The following is an 18,148-nucleotide window of genomic DNA, read 5'->3' as shown; positions in this document are numbered from 1 at the left end:
ATTACCTCCCAACATAAAATCAGGAGGTACACTTTTTGTTGTTAAGCCACATCTCAATCTCATCACGAAACTCTATTCCACTACCTTTTACCAACGTTGAAGTAAGTAATATAGTATGTCTAAAATTGTACAAAGAGCAGGCTGAAGAATGCTCATATGCATTTACTTTCCTCTCTTCTGAGAATCTTTATTACATCTATCCCTTTGAGTTTCAAGCAGGCTGAAGAATGCTAAGAATCAGTCCCCCTGTGAACCAGCTTGAAACAGTCGGTTAAGGCCAGTTCGATTCAGTTTCAATGCTCTCCATTCTTCTAACCACGAACTAAAGCTTGAATTCTTAGCCAGAACATCAGCAGACACCTCTTTTCCTTCAACCAGCTTCATTGCATATGCTTCAAACTCATCGAGTCTATCCCGAAGAAAAGCAAGTTCTTTTGGGTCACTCGCACTCTTGATTTTGTCCAGCCACTCCTTTGCTTCCTCCACCCTTGCCCAAAAGCAAGTGTCTTGGGTCAAGCTTGCATTCTTGGTCCTCCTATTGCCCAGTTCCTCACCAACAACTCTCTCGTTCCACCACCAATCGAAAATTTCGTATCTTCTCTCTCTTCCATTGCTTCTATAGTGGCCTTTCTCAAGGTGCTTCCCCAACCGATAATACTCCGCAATGTCCAATGGCTCCACAAGGAGCTTATAGAACTGCGACGCATTTACCCATTTTGAGCACCTGTGAAAATCGTGTGGGAGCTCGTTCCTGTCCATCATATGTATGACATTATCCCAAAAGGCCGCAAGGTTGAACCTGTTCATGTTTATCTTAAACTCTCTCTTCGAGGCCCCCCTTTGCTTGAAAGAATCATAGTATCCTCTTTGCTCTTCCGACTTATCACAACAAGCTTTATACCACTCTATCTCCGCCTTGTAAGGAGTGATTTTGGATAGCCTAACTGCTAAATTGGCGGCATTTAGGTTCGGCGTGCGCCCCATTCGCCTCCCCATCTTCAAGCAATCTTTTGCCATTGGTGCAATCAATACCTGCAAAAAAGGGGATCAACGAACTTTTTTAACTGGTGGAATTCCGCTTGAAAATAAAAGCCTAGATCAATACATTTACAGATTGCGATCGCTCTAAGATCTAAGGTGCTGTGTTCCTACCTGTCGATATGTCCCCGAGGAGTTCAAAGCCATGGAAAGACTTGCTTCATAGCTTGACTCAGAGAGATCTCTTTCCATGATGCTTCTCTTCAAAGACTGACGAGACAGTCTCTCAACATATTGCCCATACTTAAGGTGCTCCTCAAGTATACAATTCGGAGAGCCTGTCCGTAGCATCAAATGCATCATCTTGTTCACCGATACCGCGTTATCCAAACAAATTGTGCCCTCATTTGAACAAAACAAGTAATTCCCAAATGGCCAAAATGACCTCCCTCCCGAGTCTTCCCCTGCTTGCGCTAGGCGCTCCATGTCTTCCACAACCAAGGAAAATAACCGGGCTTTGTCTTCTTCAGTTAATTGGAGGTTAGCAGAATTCATAGAGCTCAGGTACATCTTACACGTGTGCCAGAATCTCACTAGGAAGTGCCAGACGCTAGTCTGAACGAGCGATTGGTTGAGAGATAGCCTCGGCATTATATCGTGCGTCGACACGACATTGTAGAAGTTGCCGCCCCATCTCTCGCGGAGGATGGCTCGGGATAGCGACCCGTTGCCGAGGAAAGGAGAGCCGAAACCGATGCATAGGACGGAGAAGGGTGAGAAGATGGATTTGAGGTAGGAGAGGAGCCAAAGACCTGTGAGGAATGCGATTGATCCTCCTATGGAGTGGCCTGTGATCACTATTGACTTGGTTTCAGCCAGCAAGCTTCGAATCTACATGCATATTTAAGATTTCCTGAGATTTCCAAATAAACCTCATAACCATACAACCTCTTCAACTTTACCGGAGCATGTCAAATTAGAAGAGTTTACACAAAAGGATATGGTAAAAATCATTGGTCGTGCTGCAATTGCTAAACATACAAAACTATTCATTAATCAAGTTAAGCAACACTAAAATGTTCAGCAAATGACGATAGTTGAGCAAATATGGCTAGCCTAGCACGTGTATAGAATGTATTTATATGCATGGCGTATGTATTGAGATGATTTGAAAATTTTAATGTTTCAAGCATCGGCGAGCCTGGACAAGAATTTTTAGGCTTGGGACTAGGCCCAGCCCGTCCAGGCCCGTCCATTAATTAGGGCATATTGCCTGTTTGGCAATCTGTCCTCTTGCTAATATGTGGAAAATTTAGCAGGGGGAAAGTAGAAAGTGGACTACCCACGAAAACTTTTCGAGTGAACTTGGCATCCGATGGATCAACAACAATCAATAAAATAGTTGAGCACCAAGCTTTAAAGTAGCCACTATAATCAACCATAAATAATTGGGTGGACCAAAAATATGACTTCTGAAATAAAATTGAATTGTTGAATCGGATGAACGTGTGACTAAAGTGAGAGGACCCCGTTCTCCCTACGATGCCTCCAAAAAAGGGCCCGAGTGAAGTGCTTGTGGGGTTAAACTAAATTCATGTCTATGACTCTCCAAACACTAATGAACCCACTAAGTAAAAATGCCTCATTGCATTTCGTGGACCTACGACGATGAACATATCATCATGAAAAAAATTTGACATCTTATATGCCTCCAATATAATCTAGATTGTTCAAATGTCCTAAATTTATTATAGGGCGGCCAAGTCAGTTATAAACCTTTTAATTGTGCCAATTTAGTCATAAATATTTTGACAACTTATCAATTAAGTCCTAAACCTTTTGACAACTTGTCAATTTAGTCTTTTTGATCAATTTTGACTGGAAATCACTACATGGACGTTGGTCAACTATTGGCCATCCTTGCGACTTGGTGAGGGTCGGCCTTGGCGGATTTGATGAGGCCTCCACCATCACGGCCTGGGAGAGGGTTGCCCTTGCCCAAGCCAAGAGGGTGACCCTTGCCTGTGGTCGGCGAGGTCGCGGCCCTCGCCCGGCCTCGGCTGTGGGCAGTCGCCAGCCATGACGAAGTATCGGCCATAAGCCAAAGGGAAAGAAAAGTAAAAAAAGGAAAAAAAAATGTAAAAATTATCCATGTCATCGCAATCCACGCCATGTAGGATGACTGGTGGCTAGCCGGCGTCCACATCAACGTTTTCTAGCCAAAATTGATCGGAAAAAACTAAATTAGCAAGTCGCTAACATATTTAGGACTAAATTAGTAAATCTTCAAAATGGTTTAGGATTAAATTGGCAAGAGATTAAAAGTTTTAGGATTAAATTGACACAATTGAAAGTTTTAAGGCTGAATTGATCGCCGTACAATAGATTTAGGACTTTTTGGACAACTATCCCCAATCGAACCCATAGCACAAATATTTGAAAATTTAATCACGACCGAGGCAATAATATGTAGATTGGTATCTACCCCTATTTTAAACACGGAATAGGATTTTGTACGAAAAGTTTTACTATTACACAGGAAATGAGACATTTTATCTGTAAAAATCGAAGAATTTCGGATCAACAGTATGTTGACGTAGGTTCAAACATCATGTTCTTATTATGATAAAAAAAATAAATAGATTACTTGTATAAGTTTCTACACGTTCGTTACGAATTAATCACTTCCTAGACTTATTATGCGTGACATGTCTTCTGTGCTATTTAACAACGTCCTGCACGGATTTTCAATTTTGCTATACTGTTTAAAACCACATGCATTAATCATGTCAGACCTGAGAAAATGTTGAGAGACTATCTTGGTATGACTGCAAGCTGCATCTTAAATCATAAAAAACAACAGAATGTAATGAACATTTAGATTACATGTGAAAAATTTACCTTCCGTTAGTTTTCGTTAAACTGAATTAATACTATGAAAAACCACAAAGTAATACACATGTGACAAGCAGAGGGTAAAACTGCAAACTGGTACACCCGTCAATTGTTACATGTCATTTAACTCAGCAATTTAAAGGTAAAATTTAACGGAAACTAAATAAGGGTAAATTTATCATCGGTGTAGCAGTTTGAGATTTTTGGTGATCAAAAAATTAATTCGGGGTAAATTTATCACAAATGTACCAGTTTGGGATTTTTTACGGTATTAACCCTTTTTAGTTTGCAGGAAACCACACGCGTTTGAAAGCACATTCCAAACGATCATGGATGAAAACGAACTAGTTTATTATAAAGATACAGTTGTTCCTGAAAAAATAAACTTTCCATTTAGAGAGAAACAAAGCTCAGAAATAAACTGAAACACCTTTCGCTGTCTTGACTCTCACGTCTCAAGTAACGTTCAGACTGTACAACTAAAAGTCCAAGTCTAAGAGATGCATGGACATGTACAAAAATGACACGAGAAAATCCCTGTCTGGAATTTTCTTAACGCGCTCGAATTAATTTATGATCGTGACCAGGATCATTTGTTGTTGGCAGTGATCAGTCAGGGACTGCGCCAGGAGAACGGTGCAATTTGGGCCAATCATTTTGTCTTGTGCATGATGGGCGACCGAACCACATATTTGCTTTAGAAGATCATCTGTTGTTTTGCAGTTGTGTAGTATTTAAAGAAACAATTCTTAATGATATTCGAGAATAAGAAATTCATGGGGTTTATGACTACACCAAGTATTTTGCCGGAGATGCGGCTTTCTGGCGAGTATGAGGATTTTGAGGCGGTGGAGGCCGGTGAGGAAAGCGGGGAAGCCGCCACCGGAGAAGGCATTGCCGTTTAGGTGGAGGAGCTCGAGGTTGAACGAAGCGGGAGAGGTCGGGGGATATTGCTGGATATGGAGTTGTCGTCGAGGTTGTGGACGTGAAGCTGGCCTGAGCCGGTTCGGGGACTTCCCGTCCAACGTGCTGGTCAAGTTCAAGGACTCGAGGACGAGCTTGTGGGCTGGCCGTTCACTAATTGGGGTCATTCTCGGGGAAGCTATGTTTGTGCTTTCTTCTTCTCTCTTTTTCGACTGGATTGCTATAAGACAAGGCGTGAAAAGCGAATGGGTTGATGGGAGCAGGGGCAATAGAGACAGTGCATCTACTCACACCGTGGCAGCACCCGCTCGGTTTCGGCTTCGGTTTCGGCTTCAGTTTCGGCTTCTGATAATCTGATTTCCCAGGATAGCTCTTGAAAGGGTGACGGCGCTGTTAGCTATTCATTTCCCATTTAAATATGATATCTTGATATTGTACTGCTCTAAAATTTGATTGATAGTCATGCTATTCGCGACTAACGTCCGTTGTTAATTTGCTTATCCGCAAAGATAACAGATCGAGATAAGAGTCATTAATGCTAATGTTATTAGGAAACAGAAATTGCTAACCTGGCTTTGAAAATCAAGGCGCGAATGATGATGATGAAGGAAGAGGTGAAGCACTCCAGAGTGGACCATGACCGGCTCTTCCCCGTCGTAACGGCATGTCAAATGCGCAAACAGCCCGTGGCCTGCCGCATCCAGCGGCGCCAGCATGCCAAAGTTCGGATCCCAACCGGGCACCAGCAGCTCTTGGACGCCCGAGAATGCCACGTACCCCACGCCCCTGACTTGCTTGGCCATGAAGCCGCCACACCCCATCTTGTCTGTGGCGATGCACAGCCTCCACGCCTCCTTCAGCAGCGGCGTCGAGGCCAGGAAAGTCCCCACCATCTCGCTTGTCTCAAACCTTTCCGAAACAACAAAAAAGTAAACAAGCAAAGCAAAGCAAAACAAAGCAAAAATTGAGCAGGACAAGGGAGGAGGCTGTTACGGTGAAGCTTGGGCATCCATGATATCCTCTTTTGCTCGTCGAATGTGGGAAGTGAAGTGCCTTCGGAAAGAAATGGTGATGGCCTTTATATAGTAGTGAAGGGAGCCGAGTCGAGCTGTCGGCCATTTGACTTCCGTGCTCTGTCCTTTTCGCATTTTTCTCAAACGCGCCTGAAGAAAACGTCGCCTGTGTACTGACTCGCGGGACATTTTCAATACGTGAAGACGAGCTGGAATGATTGCCCAATTACAATTCTGCAAGCCTCGTGCGTTTTGAAATCCCTTTTCTTTTGAGGCACGTTGCTCATGAGAGTTGTTTTTGTCACAGTGAAACTGATTTTACAAAAAGGTTAATATCATGGACAATCTCAACTTAGTACATCCGTAATAAATTTACTCAAGATTAATTTTTTGACCACCAAAATCATAAACTGGTACACCTGTTACAAATTTACCTTCTATTAGTTTCTGTTAAATTTTACCGACAAATTATTGAGTTCGATGACATGTGGCAATTGATAAGTGTACTAGTTTGGGATTTCACTCCTCCGTTTGTCACAGGTTTATCAATTTGTGATTTTTCGTGGTATTAATCTAATTTAACAGAAGGTAAATTTATCATAAGTGTACCAATTTAGGATTTTTGGTGGTCAAAAAATCAATTTTGAGTAAATTTGTCACATGTACAAATTTGGAAATTTCGGTAGTCAAAAAATTAGTTTGGGGTAAATTTATCACAAATATAATAATTTAAGATTTTTCATGATATTAACCCTTTACAAAATTGACATACTAAATAATTTGTTAAATGTGATTCGTTTATTTGAATGTCATCTCGCAACTTGCTACGTCGCTAAAAGAGTGGCCTTGCTTAGTCTATTTGACTGGGCTTAATTAATTGACTCTATCCAAATACCTTTTTCCAATTATTATGTAAGTTAATTTTTAATTGAGTAATCTGACCCTATTAGATTTTGGTCTTTGCCATCACTAAGCTAAATTCCTTTCAATTTGACCATGAAGTTACATGCTAATTTTGAAAAGCTCGTGTCACAATAACAAAGAGGTCCCAATTTGAAAGATCCATCAACTTACCACGTTTTCTATCCTATCATCGTTTTGATAGTCTATTATACAATTAGACTAACGGAGAATTATTTTTTTTCATTTTGATAGAAATGAATATATGAGGAAAAATTGACGTTGCTCAATTGAGGATAATATGAAAGAAGGCTGTTCGAGATGGAATTGATCCTATTGCACGAATCAAGTACCCCTGTGCAGAGATGTAAACAAAAGATACAAACAACGGTTATGTGGAAAGAGACGATCATAATACGTTATATTATTTGCTTTTTGTGCAACAATGATAGACCGAACCGTATCCCGCTATGCAGGGTCGTATATACGAATCTCATCATAAAGTTGCGGACGATGAAAGTTCTCTGTAAACTCTCCCAATCTTTTCTTATGATCGTCTCCTTCCACATAACCGTTGTTTGTATCTTTTTCTTCCATCTCCGCACAGGGTCATTCGATTCGTTCAATAGGATCAAATCCATCTCGAACAGCCTTCTTTCATTTTATCCTCGATCGAGCAACGTCAATTTTTCCCCATGTAAATTCATTTCTAATCTTGTCTTTTCCCGTGTTTTCGCACGCAATGAAGCATTCTCATTTCCACGGTGCTTATTTTGGCCGCATGTGCCTAATTAATTGTTACAGTATTTGATCATCACATGTAAATTTCGCTAAATTTCTACAACCTAACTACCCCTTTCCTCTAACCAAAGAAAAAAACTAGGTTTAATATCACGAAAAACTCTAAACTGATATACCTGTGATAATATTATCCTCTGTTAGTTTCTGTTAAATTTTATCGTCGAATTTCTGAATTGAATGACATGTGATAGTTAACGGGTGTATCGGTTTATAGTTGTGTCATTTTGTGATTTTTCGTGATATTAATTCAATTTAACGGAGGGTAAATTTATCACAAATATACCAATTTTGGGTTTTTGGTAATAAAAACATTAGTTAAAGGAAAATTTATCACAGGTGTACCAGTTTGGAGTTTTTTATTGTTAAAAAAATTAATTTGAAATAAATTTATCACAAATATATCAATTTGAAGTTTTTCGTGATATTAACCCAAAAAATTAACCCCTGTACATCATGGACCTGGGTTTACGACAATGGATTGCTTTGGATCAGTCAATGAATAACTTGGAATGTTCAAAAGCAAACGAGGTAATTGCCAAGTGTACCAACAATGAAAGATTGGCTAAGACAAGGGGGAATAGCAATTTATAAACCCAAGGAAGAAAATAGTTAGGCAATCCAATAATTATTCAAGGTAAACCATTAGAATCTGATGTCAATCCCAAGTCATTTTATTCTTCTAAATCAAAATTATTTTATTTTCATTTTTTTGTTCTTTTTTTTTTCCTTCCTTCTTCTCTTTTCACCTCCGCCACGACAGACCCCACCATCAACCCAGCCATGAGATCAACTTAACCTTGTTTGGCCTTTGAGATGCCGTCGCAGGTGGGGATGTTGCGGAGAAACTTTGAAAGTTTTGGTGAGGAGAGAATACAAATACACAAAGGAGAGATAATGATACTCAAAGTGCCTTGCGTAGGCTTACAACTTGTAGAACACACGCTAACTTTCCGACTCTTTCTTACAAGTTTTTCTCTCGAGATTAACTCTCTCACTGACTCTACGACTCTACCAAGCAAACACACACACACACAATAAAGGTGAGCATGGTTCTAGGATAGAACTTGGAATCGGAGAATCGGAGAACCAGATCGGTGAGAACCTATCTATGTAGGGTAGGTTTCAGGTTTCAAAAATTAGAGAATCTGTTTTGACGTATAGGTTCCAAGTTCTAGGTAAATGGAACCTGAAACCTGGAACTTAGAATCTGGAACCTGGAACAAGTTTTTGTATTTTTCTTGGTTTATGTCTTCGTGCGATATTGCGAAATTCCATGGCATTCGATGATGAGTGTATATTCTGGAACTATTAGTTTGAGCTTCCATTGTATATGTTTCATATTTTTCGTGTGTCTAAATATAAGTTTTGGTCAATGGATTGTAACAGCACGGTGACATGGTAGGTTCCAGGATATGCGGAATAAGTTTTGAGTTCCAAAAAATGAAAAACGTGTTCTAATGAATAGGTTTCAGATAGAATATGTACGGAACCTGAAATCGCTCGACACATAAAAGACTCCACCGCCTAGTGAGGTCGGCAAAAAAAAATCCAGCTAGTGCAAGCTTGTCCGACACCAATCTCTAAAGTCAATCAGTAAACAGTCCACGCTTGAACAACCCTTCTTTGGCGGCTTGCAGAGGTCATTTAATGGAGTCGGTTTAAGGAAGAAATTCCATTTCGGACACTCCTTCGTCTTCGAGATACCAGCTGGACGTCTTCTTGTCAAACTCCATTACCTCTGCTCCGACTTGGAAATACAACCGACTTCAACACTGAAGCAATTCCCATGTAGTTCTACGATACAAGCTCTAGAGAATTATACCAAAAACAAATTTTACTATTTCTAAAAGCCGCGGGCCGCCACGTATTCCTATGGCCCACTAAATAAATTTCTTGTTTGGGTTTTGAAAAGGGTTAATATCACGAAAAAAAATCCAAAATTGATATATTTATAATAAATTTACCCAAAACTTATTTTTTGACCACAAAAAAATCTCAAATTGATACATTTGTGACAATTTTACTATCCGTTAGTTTTTGTTAAATTTTACCGTTAAATTTCTAAGTTGAATTACATGCGGTAGTTGACAGGTGTACCGATTTGAGGTTTTACTTTCCGTTTGTCACAGGTATATCATTTTTTTGGTTTTTCGTGATATTAATCCAATTTAACATATGGTAAATTTGTTACAAATGTACCAGTTTGGAATTTTTTGTGGTGAAAAAATTATTTTGAGGTAAATTTGTCACAGGTGTACCAGTTTAGAGTTTTTAGTGGTCAAAAAATTAATTTGAAGTAAATTTTTTACATATATACGAGTTTGGGGTTTTTAGTGATACCCTTTCAAAAAATATGGAATGCTTACTAAACGAGGCCATGTTCGGATTATACCTAAATTTGGCACTACACTATTTCTTACACAAACAAACAAATTGCCGACCCTACTTTGGAGCTTACCTTTAACCATCTCAGCCCAGGTACTTCATTGATCTAAATTTGATCTTCCTACGGCTTTCGGACGTTTTTTAAAGAAACTTGTCCAGTGTGTTTCCTCCCTGTTGATATTGTTCCCTGATAGAATGCTTTAGGTTAAAGTCACCAATGTAAAACCAGACAAGTGCCTTGCACTTTTCCTTACAGATCCTTTGCTTGATTAAAGCTGGGGGAGAATTCAAAATGGTCGACTTGGTCTTGGCACCACTGAGGATTCTCTTCTGCCACAGAAGATACACGAATGTCAGGTACTGGCGAGTAACTTATCTGGAATAATGTCAATAAGGATCTTTGTTGCTCACTGCTTAGACGAGTGATCCTTCACCAACATACTTTTTGAGAAAGATTTGCGTGTTCACTACTGCCAGACATTTAGCTCAATCTTTACTGCCAGACATTTCGCTCAATCTTTCTTCCTAGGCTGCACCAATGTTTTGACTATTTGAGGCCTTTACAGTGAGCTTCCGGTTAATGAGGAACATCTTGCAGCATACTTTGTAGAAGGATAAGGGATTTACTTAAATAGCTTTATTCGCTTTGCCATTGTGATGCAACTCCTAGGGCATCCCCGTTGAAATGGTCGCAGCAGCTGGAGCTGAACGTACTGCTGCAGTGACAGAAGCTGGAGAGCTTTATGGATGGGGTTGGGGCCGCTATGCCAATTCTAAAGAAAATGACACAAGTTCTTTGATATAGTAGATAAAGAGATTTGGTATTCTTTTTAGTCTAATGAAATGAAATTAAATAAATTATACACCGGGAAAGTGAGCTTTGAAATAGGAGGGACGAAGAATATATATAAATTGTTGTTAAAGCAATGATAAAGAAGGGACTAGTTTTTATTTTCTAAATAGATAAGTTTAATTTCACGAATAGCCATAAAAAGGAAAATAACTGAGTCCAAGGAAGCTCCGCGAATATGGAAACCATTAACGCCGATTTCCTCTATTTAGTAAAAATTGAGTGGATCTAGCGATAAAAGAGGTAGAAATAGCCCCACCCTAAGCTACTTATCCTCTATTTTTTTATTTTTGAGAATAGAATAACCATAACTCGACTATAACAAAAAGAGTCATTATTAATGACTGTGCAACCGGACCGGGTTTACCCGGAAACCGGACCGGCCCATCCGAAAAACAGGTTCGGGAACTGGTTCCATTTTTTTGGAACCGGTTAGAACCGGTCCGGTTTCCGGTTCCAAGTAAAAACCGATCTGGACCGGTTTTAAAACCGGTTTTAAGATAATGTAAAAAAAAAAAAACCCCTAAATGACGATCACGTTACCCTACCTCTCTTCTCTCTTCGCCGCTCCTCTGTATCGCTTCTCTCTTCGCCGCTCCTCTGTCTCAGTTCTCTCTTCGCCGCAAGAACGCAATTACGCAACCGAGGAGGCTCCTCGTTCGCTTCGCCCGTCCGGCTCTCACCGATCCGTGAGTCCTCCGTTCCCTCAGTCTCTCTTCTTCGTCTTTGATGCAAGGTCAGATGGTTTCGAGCTCGAGCTCCGAATCTATTCTCGTGTTGGGGAAATGTTCGAGTTCGAGTTTGAGGTTTTGCTTTCAAGTTTTAGGGGTTTTTCGCCGCGGGCTTGGGTTGGTGTAGAAGATTCTCTAAATTTTGATGATCAGTGGAGGACTTGAGGGAAGAGACGCCATTTGATCTTGCGGAATCCGGCTTGTCTAAGTTTATTTTTTTTTTGAAACTTTTATTTCTTGCTTCTTGGACTTCTGAGTTTGTTTAATGGTAGAATATAAGCGTTGGTTGCATACCTGATTTCAATGGTTGGCCTCAACTCGAAACTTTATATGTTGCAAGCTCCTTAAAGATCAGTGATTTTTGTGTAGTTGAGTTGAGAACCCCCTTGAGTTAACCTGATATGTTCATCAGGAGTCCCCCTTTGTTCATTCTTATCGTTCTTTTGGTTTAGATGAAGAACTTAAATTCATCAAAAAGAAATTTCGCCCTTTTATCCAATATAGAAAAGAAAAGAACTCGTGCTTGTTAGCATGCAGATCGCTAACATTTTATGCTTGCTGCTTGTAATTTATGAATAGGAAGGGAATAATTCGTCACATATCAGTTTAGCATCGTAGACAAGAACAATGATATTTGATCCTAGAATATAGTTTAGCATCGTAGACAAGAAAAAGTTTGCAATCGCACCAATAAGTCAAAGAATGGTCCATTTGTGTAGTTATATGTTGCAAGCGCCTGCTGGATTTACTACCAAATCTTGCGCAGTTGGATGGTTCAGCTTTCAGCGAGTCTTTATCAGTTCGTACTCAAGATTATGAGTTCAATCATGCAGAAGCAACTCAACAATGGAACCACAGTGTCTAATGGCCTCCTAGTTCTAGGATAGTCCTTGGACCAAAAAATTGGCAAGTTCTTTAAGTCATGGTCAATCACTTCGGAAAAAAAAAAAAGGTTCTCGGGTAGACCCTGAAACCGGACCGGAAAAACAAGGTCGGTTTCAAAACAGGGTCCAGGGAAAACATGGTCAGTTTCAGGTTCCAAAAATTGGGAACCGATTATAACATGGTTGGTTTCAGGTTCCAGGTTTAGACCCAACCCATCCTGGAACCGATCACCCCTAATCATTAAAACTCATAGATTTCTTTCTTGATTTAGATATCGGTGGATTTTCTTCTAGATTTCTCAATTACGGTAATATAGCTATTAAACACCGTCGAAACAGGTAGTGTATATAAGGGGGGCATGGCCGCGATATGATACATATCTTGCATCTACTTCGTTAGCATGTCGGAAGAGCCTTACCCGCCGTGTTACACCGGTGGATGCACCGAGCCATTTTGATGTGCTTCACGTACGTCCCAGTTGTCCCTTTTGCATTCTTGAACTAGTGTCCAAGCCTAACTTAACTTTGCGGTTCCCTTTCTTCGTAACATGAGCAAATTTCAAATGATGTTTGGATTCAAGCATTGACGGTAAGGGCATCCCACAAATGGTTCATTGAAATTGTGCTTTTGGGTAAATTGGCAGATACACAACAAAGATCCAGTTGGCCGGAGTTGGTGAGAGTAGATGAAGAGCGCGAAGCAAATAATCGAGAATTCCAATCACCTGGTGACCGGCGTGATATTGCCGCCGGGAGAACCCGACTTTCTCGATATTTGCTGCAACCGTGTAGTCATTTATGTAGACGACAAGGGCATTACCATTAAAGTGCCCGAGATTGGATGAGGGCAAGAAAATGTCGTATTGAATCCACCCCAAATCCCGGGTGTTCTAAAGTAGCTCATCGAGATATTTGTATCTACTATAATGAATTAATAACGATTTGGGGTGAATTAATTATGTCGTGTGCGATTTTTCTTTTCATATAACTTTTTTCTTTTCCGTTCCTCGGGCGATTTGGAGAAGAGTTAATTCTAGTATACCCTAACGCAGAAAAAATTAGTTACACAAGCAGGGTCATTAACCCTCGATGTGAAGATTACAACCATCGGCTTTCTCACCATCCCTCAAATAAAGGGTGGATGAAACTGCTTGCGTAAAGTTTTCTTTCACTAACGATGTATATCCTAATTTTCATTTAGTGAATACTTTTAATTTTGGGTTAATACCATCAAAAACCCAAAACTGGTACGCGTGTGACAATTTTATCCCGAACTTTTTTTTTACCACCAAAAACCCCAAACTGGTATACCTGTGATAATTTTACCCCGAACATACCACAAAAAACCCCAAACTGGTACACTTGTGACAATTTTATCCTGAACAAACCACAAAAAACCCCAAACTGATACATATATGACAATTTTACCCAGAATTGAAATTTTAATAGTATTTTTTATTTTTTCAAATTTTTATTAATTTTTTTGTTTTTTCTTCATCTTCAACCTCTGGCCAATCGCCGGACCGGCGACCGGCCAGAGGTGGAAGCTGGCGAGGTCGGCCCCGTCGGCTGCTGACAAGGGCGACCCTCGCCTAAGTCGGGCGAGCCTCGCCTAAGTCGGGCGAGGGCAGCCTCGCCCAACGCAGGCGAGGGTTGTCCTCGCCTAGCCAGACGAGGACAGCCCTCGCTCGACTCAGGCGAGGGCTACCCTCGCCAGATCTAGCAAGGGTGACCCTCGCCTGCGTCAGGCGAGGGTTGCCTTCGCCGGCGTCGGGCGAGGCCAGCCCTCGCCTAAGCGGGCGAGGGTAACCCTCGCCTGAGTCGGACGAGGCCAGCCCTCGCCCGACGCCGGCGAGGGCAGCCCTCGCCTGACACCGGCGAGGGCCGACCTCGCCTGGGTGAGCGAGGACGAGGGCCACCCTCGCCTGATCCGATGAGGGCAGCCCTTGCCTGAGTCGGGCGAGGGCGGCCCTTGCCCGCGTCGGCAAGGTCGAGCCTCGCCAGTGGCTGGCGGGGCTGACCTCGCCGGCTTCCGCCTCTGGCCAGTAGCCGGTCCGGCGACCGGCCAAAGGTTGAAGATGAAGAAAAAAAAAGAATGAAAAAAAAAATTGAAAAAAATAAAAAAAACAATATTAAAAATTATTAGTTTGGGGTAAAATTATCACAAGTGTACCAGTTTTGGATTTTTCGTGGTCAAAAAAATAGTTTAGGGTAAATTTGTCACGGGTTTACCAGTTTGGAGTAAAATTGTCACAGGTGTATTAGTTTGGGGTAAAATTGTCATAAGTATACCAGTTTGGGATTTTTGATGGTAAAAAAAAAAGTTTTGGGTAAAATCGTTACACGCGTACCAGTTTTGGGTTTTTGGTGATATTAACCCTTTAATTTTTGGTGGGAGCATTAACACCCATCATAAAGAATGGGAGAGGTGGAATTCTTAAGATTGATCTAACATAATGTTTTTAATTACTTAAACATAATACATAGGTAAAAATTGACTACAAATTGACCAAGATAAAAATATAAAAGGATACATTATCGTGTCGTAGCTTCTCACTTGAGATCTAGATTTCCATATTTTCACAGAATTTCACCACCTTTGAGTATATGCTTCAAGATAAGTGAGATAAAAGTATCCCCTAAAAATGTCAACTCGGATCCGAAGACGACAGACCTAACCAGCACTTGAGCGGGCTTGCCTAAATATCACCCCGAAGAAGAAAGTAATCGCGGACGACATGAAGAATAACTTCGACTTGGTTACATTGCTTCTGGTTGCGTGCTTCTTATTTTGTAAGAGTGGGAAAATTGTCCAAACACTTGTAAATCTATTGTATGGTGGTCAATTTAGTCATAAATCTTTTAATTGTATCAATTTAGTTCTAAATCATTGGATAATTTATCAATTTAGCCATAAACATTTTGATAACTTGCCAATTTAATCCTTAATCTTTTGATTGTGTCAATTAGGGATAATCAATTCCTGACCCGGTCCAATGGAGCCGGTCACTTTTTATTTTTATTTCGACTACAACGAGAGAGAGTGACAAATCTCGACATATTGATGGAAACGTCGATAAATGAAGAGTCATTGTGGTGCGAAGATAAAGGGAAAGCGTTGTATGTGGATTTAGTTCAAATTTCATTAATTTTTTTTGAAGAAATGAAAAAAAAAAAATGTAGTTGGTATGGTCCGATCCGGTTCTCCCTTGTGTTGACACCTAAATTTTGACTAACCATTTAATAATAATTTGCATAGAAAATTAGGGATTAAATTTTAACCCCTAAACAAAAATATTAAAATTGCATAGTATATAGTTTAAGTTCATATAGGTTAGTTGCATTCCGCATCGGACCGGCGATGGCGAAAAAGCTAAAATTCATCGCAGAAACCGAGCTTGAGCGCTCGGCTCACTCAAGGGATTGGGAGACAAAATTCACAAGTCTAAAAGGCTTTGGTTGTTTTAATTTGAGCTTAAATCAGCCCGAATTAATTTAGCCCATTTGGAATTAAAATTAAATTAAATGATAAAGCCTAAGTCTAAGCCCATTAGGATTAGGAAGCCCGGTTAATTAACCTAGGGTTACGATATAAATATGTCGTTATGCGTCATAATCAGGGGGCTCTCATAATTTCAGAAATCAGAGACAATTCAATACACGGCCGAAGGAGGTGAGAGAGAGAAAAAGATGGCCATGAGATTGAAGGAGGGAAGATCTCTCTGAAAAGTCAAGGTTTGACACAGAGAGGAAAAAATAGAAAAAAGTCTTTTTCTAGAGTTATTCACGCCACCACTGAGAGGAAAGCAGGAAGGAATACACGGCCACACCAAGGGAGAGAACGCCAGTGAAAACAGAGAAGAAAGCCATTCTTTTCCTTGAAGGACCTGTGTCGCTCCTCGGTCTCTGCGACCGAACTTCATGCCTTCGCATCACCACGTTTCTGACTTTCTAGCTTTTCTTCAAGTGTCCTCGATCGCTAACTAGCATCTCGAAGCGAATTCCGACAGATTTCAAGGTGAGTTCCGAGAAGTTCCCAATCAAGTCTCCTCTGTCCAGCGAGTTCCAAGCAACGCGGTCGAGTCCCTTTGCACCGTTCCAGCTCCGACGAAATTCCAGCACGCCCGTACCGGCAAAGCATTCTGTAGGCCATCTCAACGCCTCGGGCGAGTTCACGGTCTCGACCAATCTCGTGTGGCCAGTCCAGACGCAAAATCAGTCCCTTGGGTGCAACGAGTGGCGAGTTCAACAATCTCCTGCAGCAAGTGGAGTGCTGGGCCGAAGAGAATAAACAAAGAAAAGTCAAAGAAAGAGTCCAAGCGAGTGGAATCTAAAGGACAAAGTGTTGGTCAAAGGAAGGAAGACCATTGAACGTGAAAGGAGTCTTGATCACGATCTGAGCCGGCCTGATTTGAGCCATCTTGCCGCCGCTGTTTCCCCCCAAATCGACGTCGTCGTTGCTGCCGTCGTCCGTGAGCCCAGCGCCTAGCTTGCCCTTGCGCCGCCATCGGCCATCCGCCGCTCGGTCACCGTCTCGATTCGCAAGCCTGAGTCCGATCCGAGTTCGAATGGAAATATCCACAAATTAGGTAAGATTCTCATCTATATTCTTAGAATATTCAATTTCCTAATCTTTTGGGTGTTTGAATATTTCGTGAATAGTGCAAGGATTGCTAGATATCTTAGGATGATGTGTGCTATATCTGCAATATTCGAAAATACCCAAAATTAGGAATCATTCCTAATTTAGCAACGTATCTGGACGACTATCCGACCTTATCCCTAAGGTACGATACGCGGCGATACGGAAAATCGTTATCTTATCCATAATCACTTGGATACGATAATAGATTTTATTTGCTTTCCAAATTTAAACAATCAACTTTCTGTCGATATCTATAACCCTATAGATATGACCGTTAGTTTGATTTATTTGCCTTATCTGAATTTGAAGAATCTTGCGGATTGCGTGGATTGTTTGAATGTGCTTGTTATCTTTGTTTGATTGCTTTCCTTTTAAATGAAGAAAATCCAAAAATTTGTTAGTTAGATTTAAATTAGAAGTTTTGCATGTTTAGGGAACCCTAAATGTATCTAGAAAATAGGATAATTATTTAATTTAAATTAGGACTTGAGATAATTTATTTCCTAGTTTAAATTAGGTGTTATTCTAATCCTAATAGATTATTTAGGTTATTTTAAAATTTCGAATTTTAATAAAAATTCCAAAAAAGAATCACTTTAGGATAGATCAAATCATTTTCTCTAGGATAGATTACATGTTGATTTGAGTATTTTTAATTCCGAATTTCATTTGAAAATACCAAAAATAAATCATTTGTCTGTCATTAGAATTAGGTCACATCGTCCCATGACATATAGTTTGCATGTTAGACTGCATTAATCACATGTTAATTTTTGCATGTCATTATATATAGGTTAGCTTCCATTTAAATAAGTGAAAATCCTAAAAAATATTGAGTGAACTGCTTGTTAATTAGAAATCATATTAGGATTGTCAATGTGATTTTCTAGCTAACAATGCAGATGCTTACGTTGCTTCGAGGTAAGTAATTCTCCCAACCTTGCAATTTATTTAATGTTTTGATTATTGGGTGTTACTTTGGTGGTTTGCGCACCCGCATGATCACCTCACATACTAGTGACTAAGTTGAAATGAATCCAAACTGCCTGCCAAAACATTTTCGAAAAGAAAAGGTACCGAAAGGGCGTTAGACTAGATCTAGCGTAATCAAGTCCCCGAGCTTAGAATCTCTGGTTCGTAGG

At 40.4% G+C, this 18,148-nt stretch overlaps 1 protein-coding gene across 1 annotated transcript; it reads right to left on the bottom strand.

Moving 5' to 3' along the window:
- LOC115689681 (lipase-like PAD4) lies at nucleotides 1-5,690 on the bottom strand. The gene is made up of 3 exons (XM_030615820.2): nucleotides 5,367-5,690; nucleotides 1,153-1,869; nucleotides 1-1,032 (listed from the first exon to the last, which is right to left on the bottom strand). The coding sequence occupies exons 1-3, from the start codon at nucleotides 5,688-5,690 to the stop codon at nucleotides 238-240; spliced, it is 1,836 nt and encodes a 611-aa protein (XP_030471680.2). The 3' UTR covers nucleotides 1-237.
- Between the last annotated feature and the right edge of the window lie 12,458 nt (nucleotides 5,691-18,148).

This window comes from Syzygium oleosum, unplaced genomic scaffold, assembly GCF_021117445.2.
Source record: "Syzygium oleosum isolate NSW1041296 unplaced genomic scaffold, Sole_v2.1 Sole_v2.06, whole genome shotgun sequence".
Taxonomy (NCBI): domain Eukaryota; kingdom Viridiplantae; phylum Streptophyta; class Magnoliopsida; order Myrtales; family Myrtaceae; genus Syzygium; species Syzygium oleosum.
The sequence above is the reverse complement of the archived record's forward strand: the minus strand, read 5'-3'. Positions and strand labels throughout refer to the sequence as shown.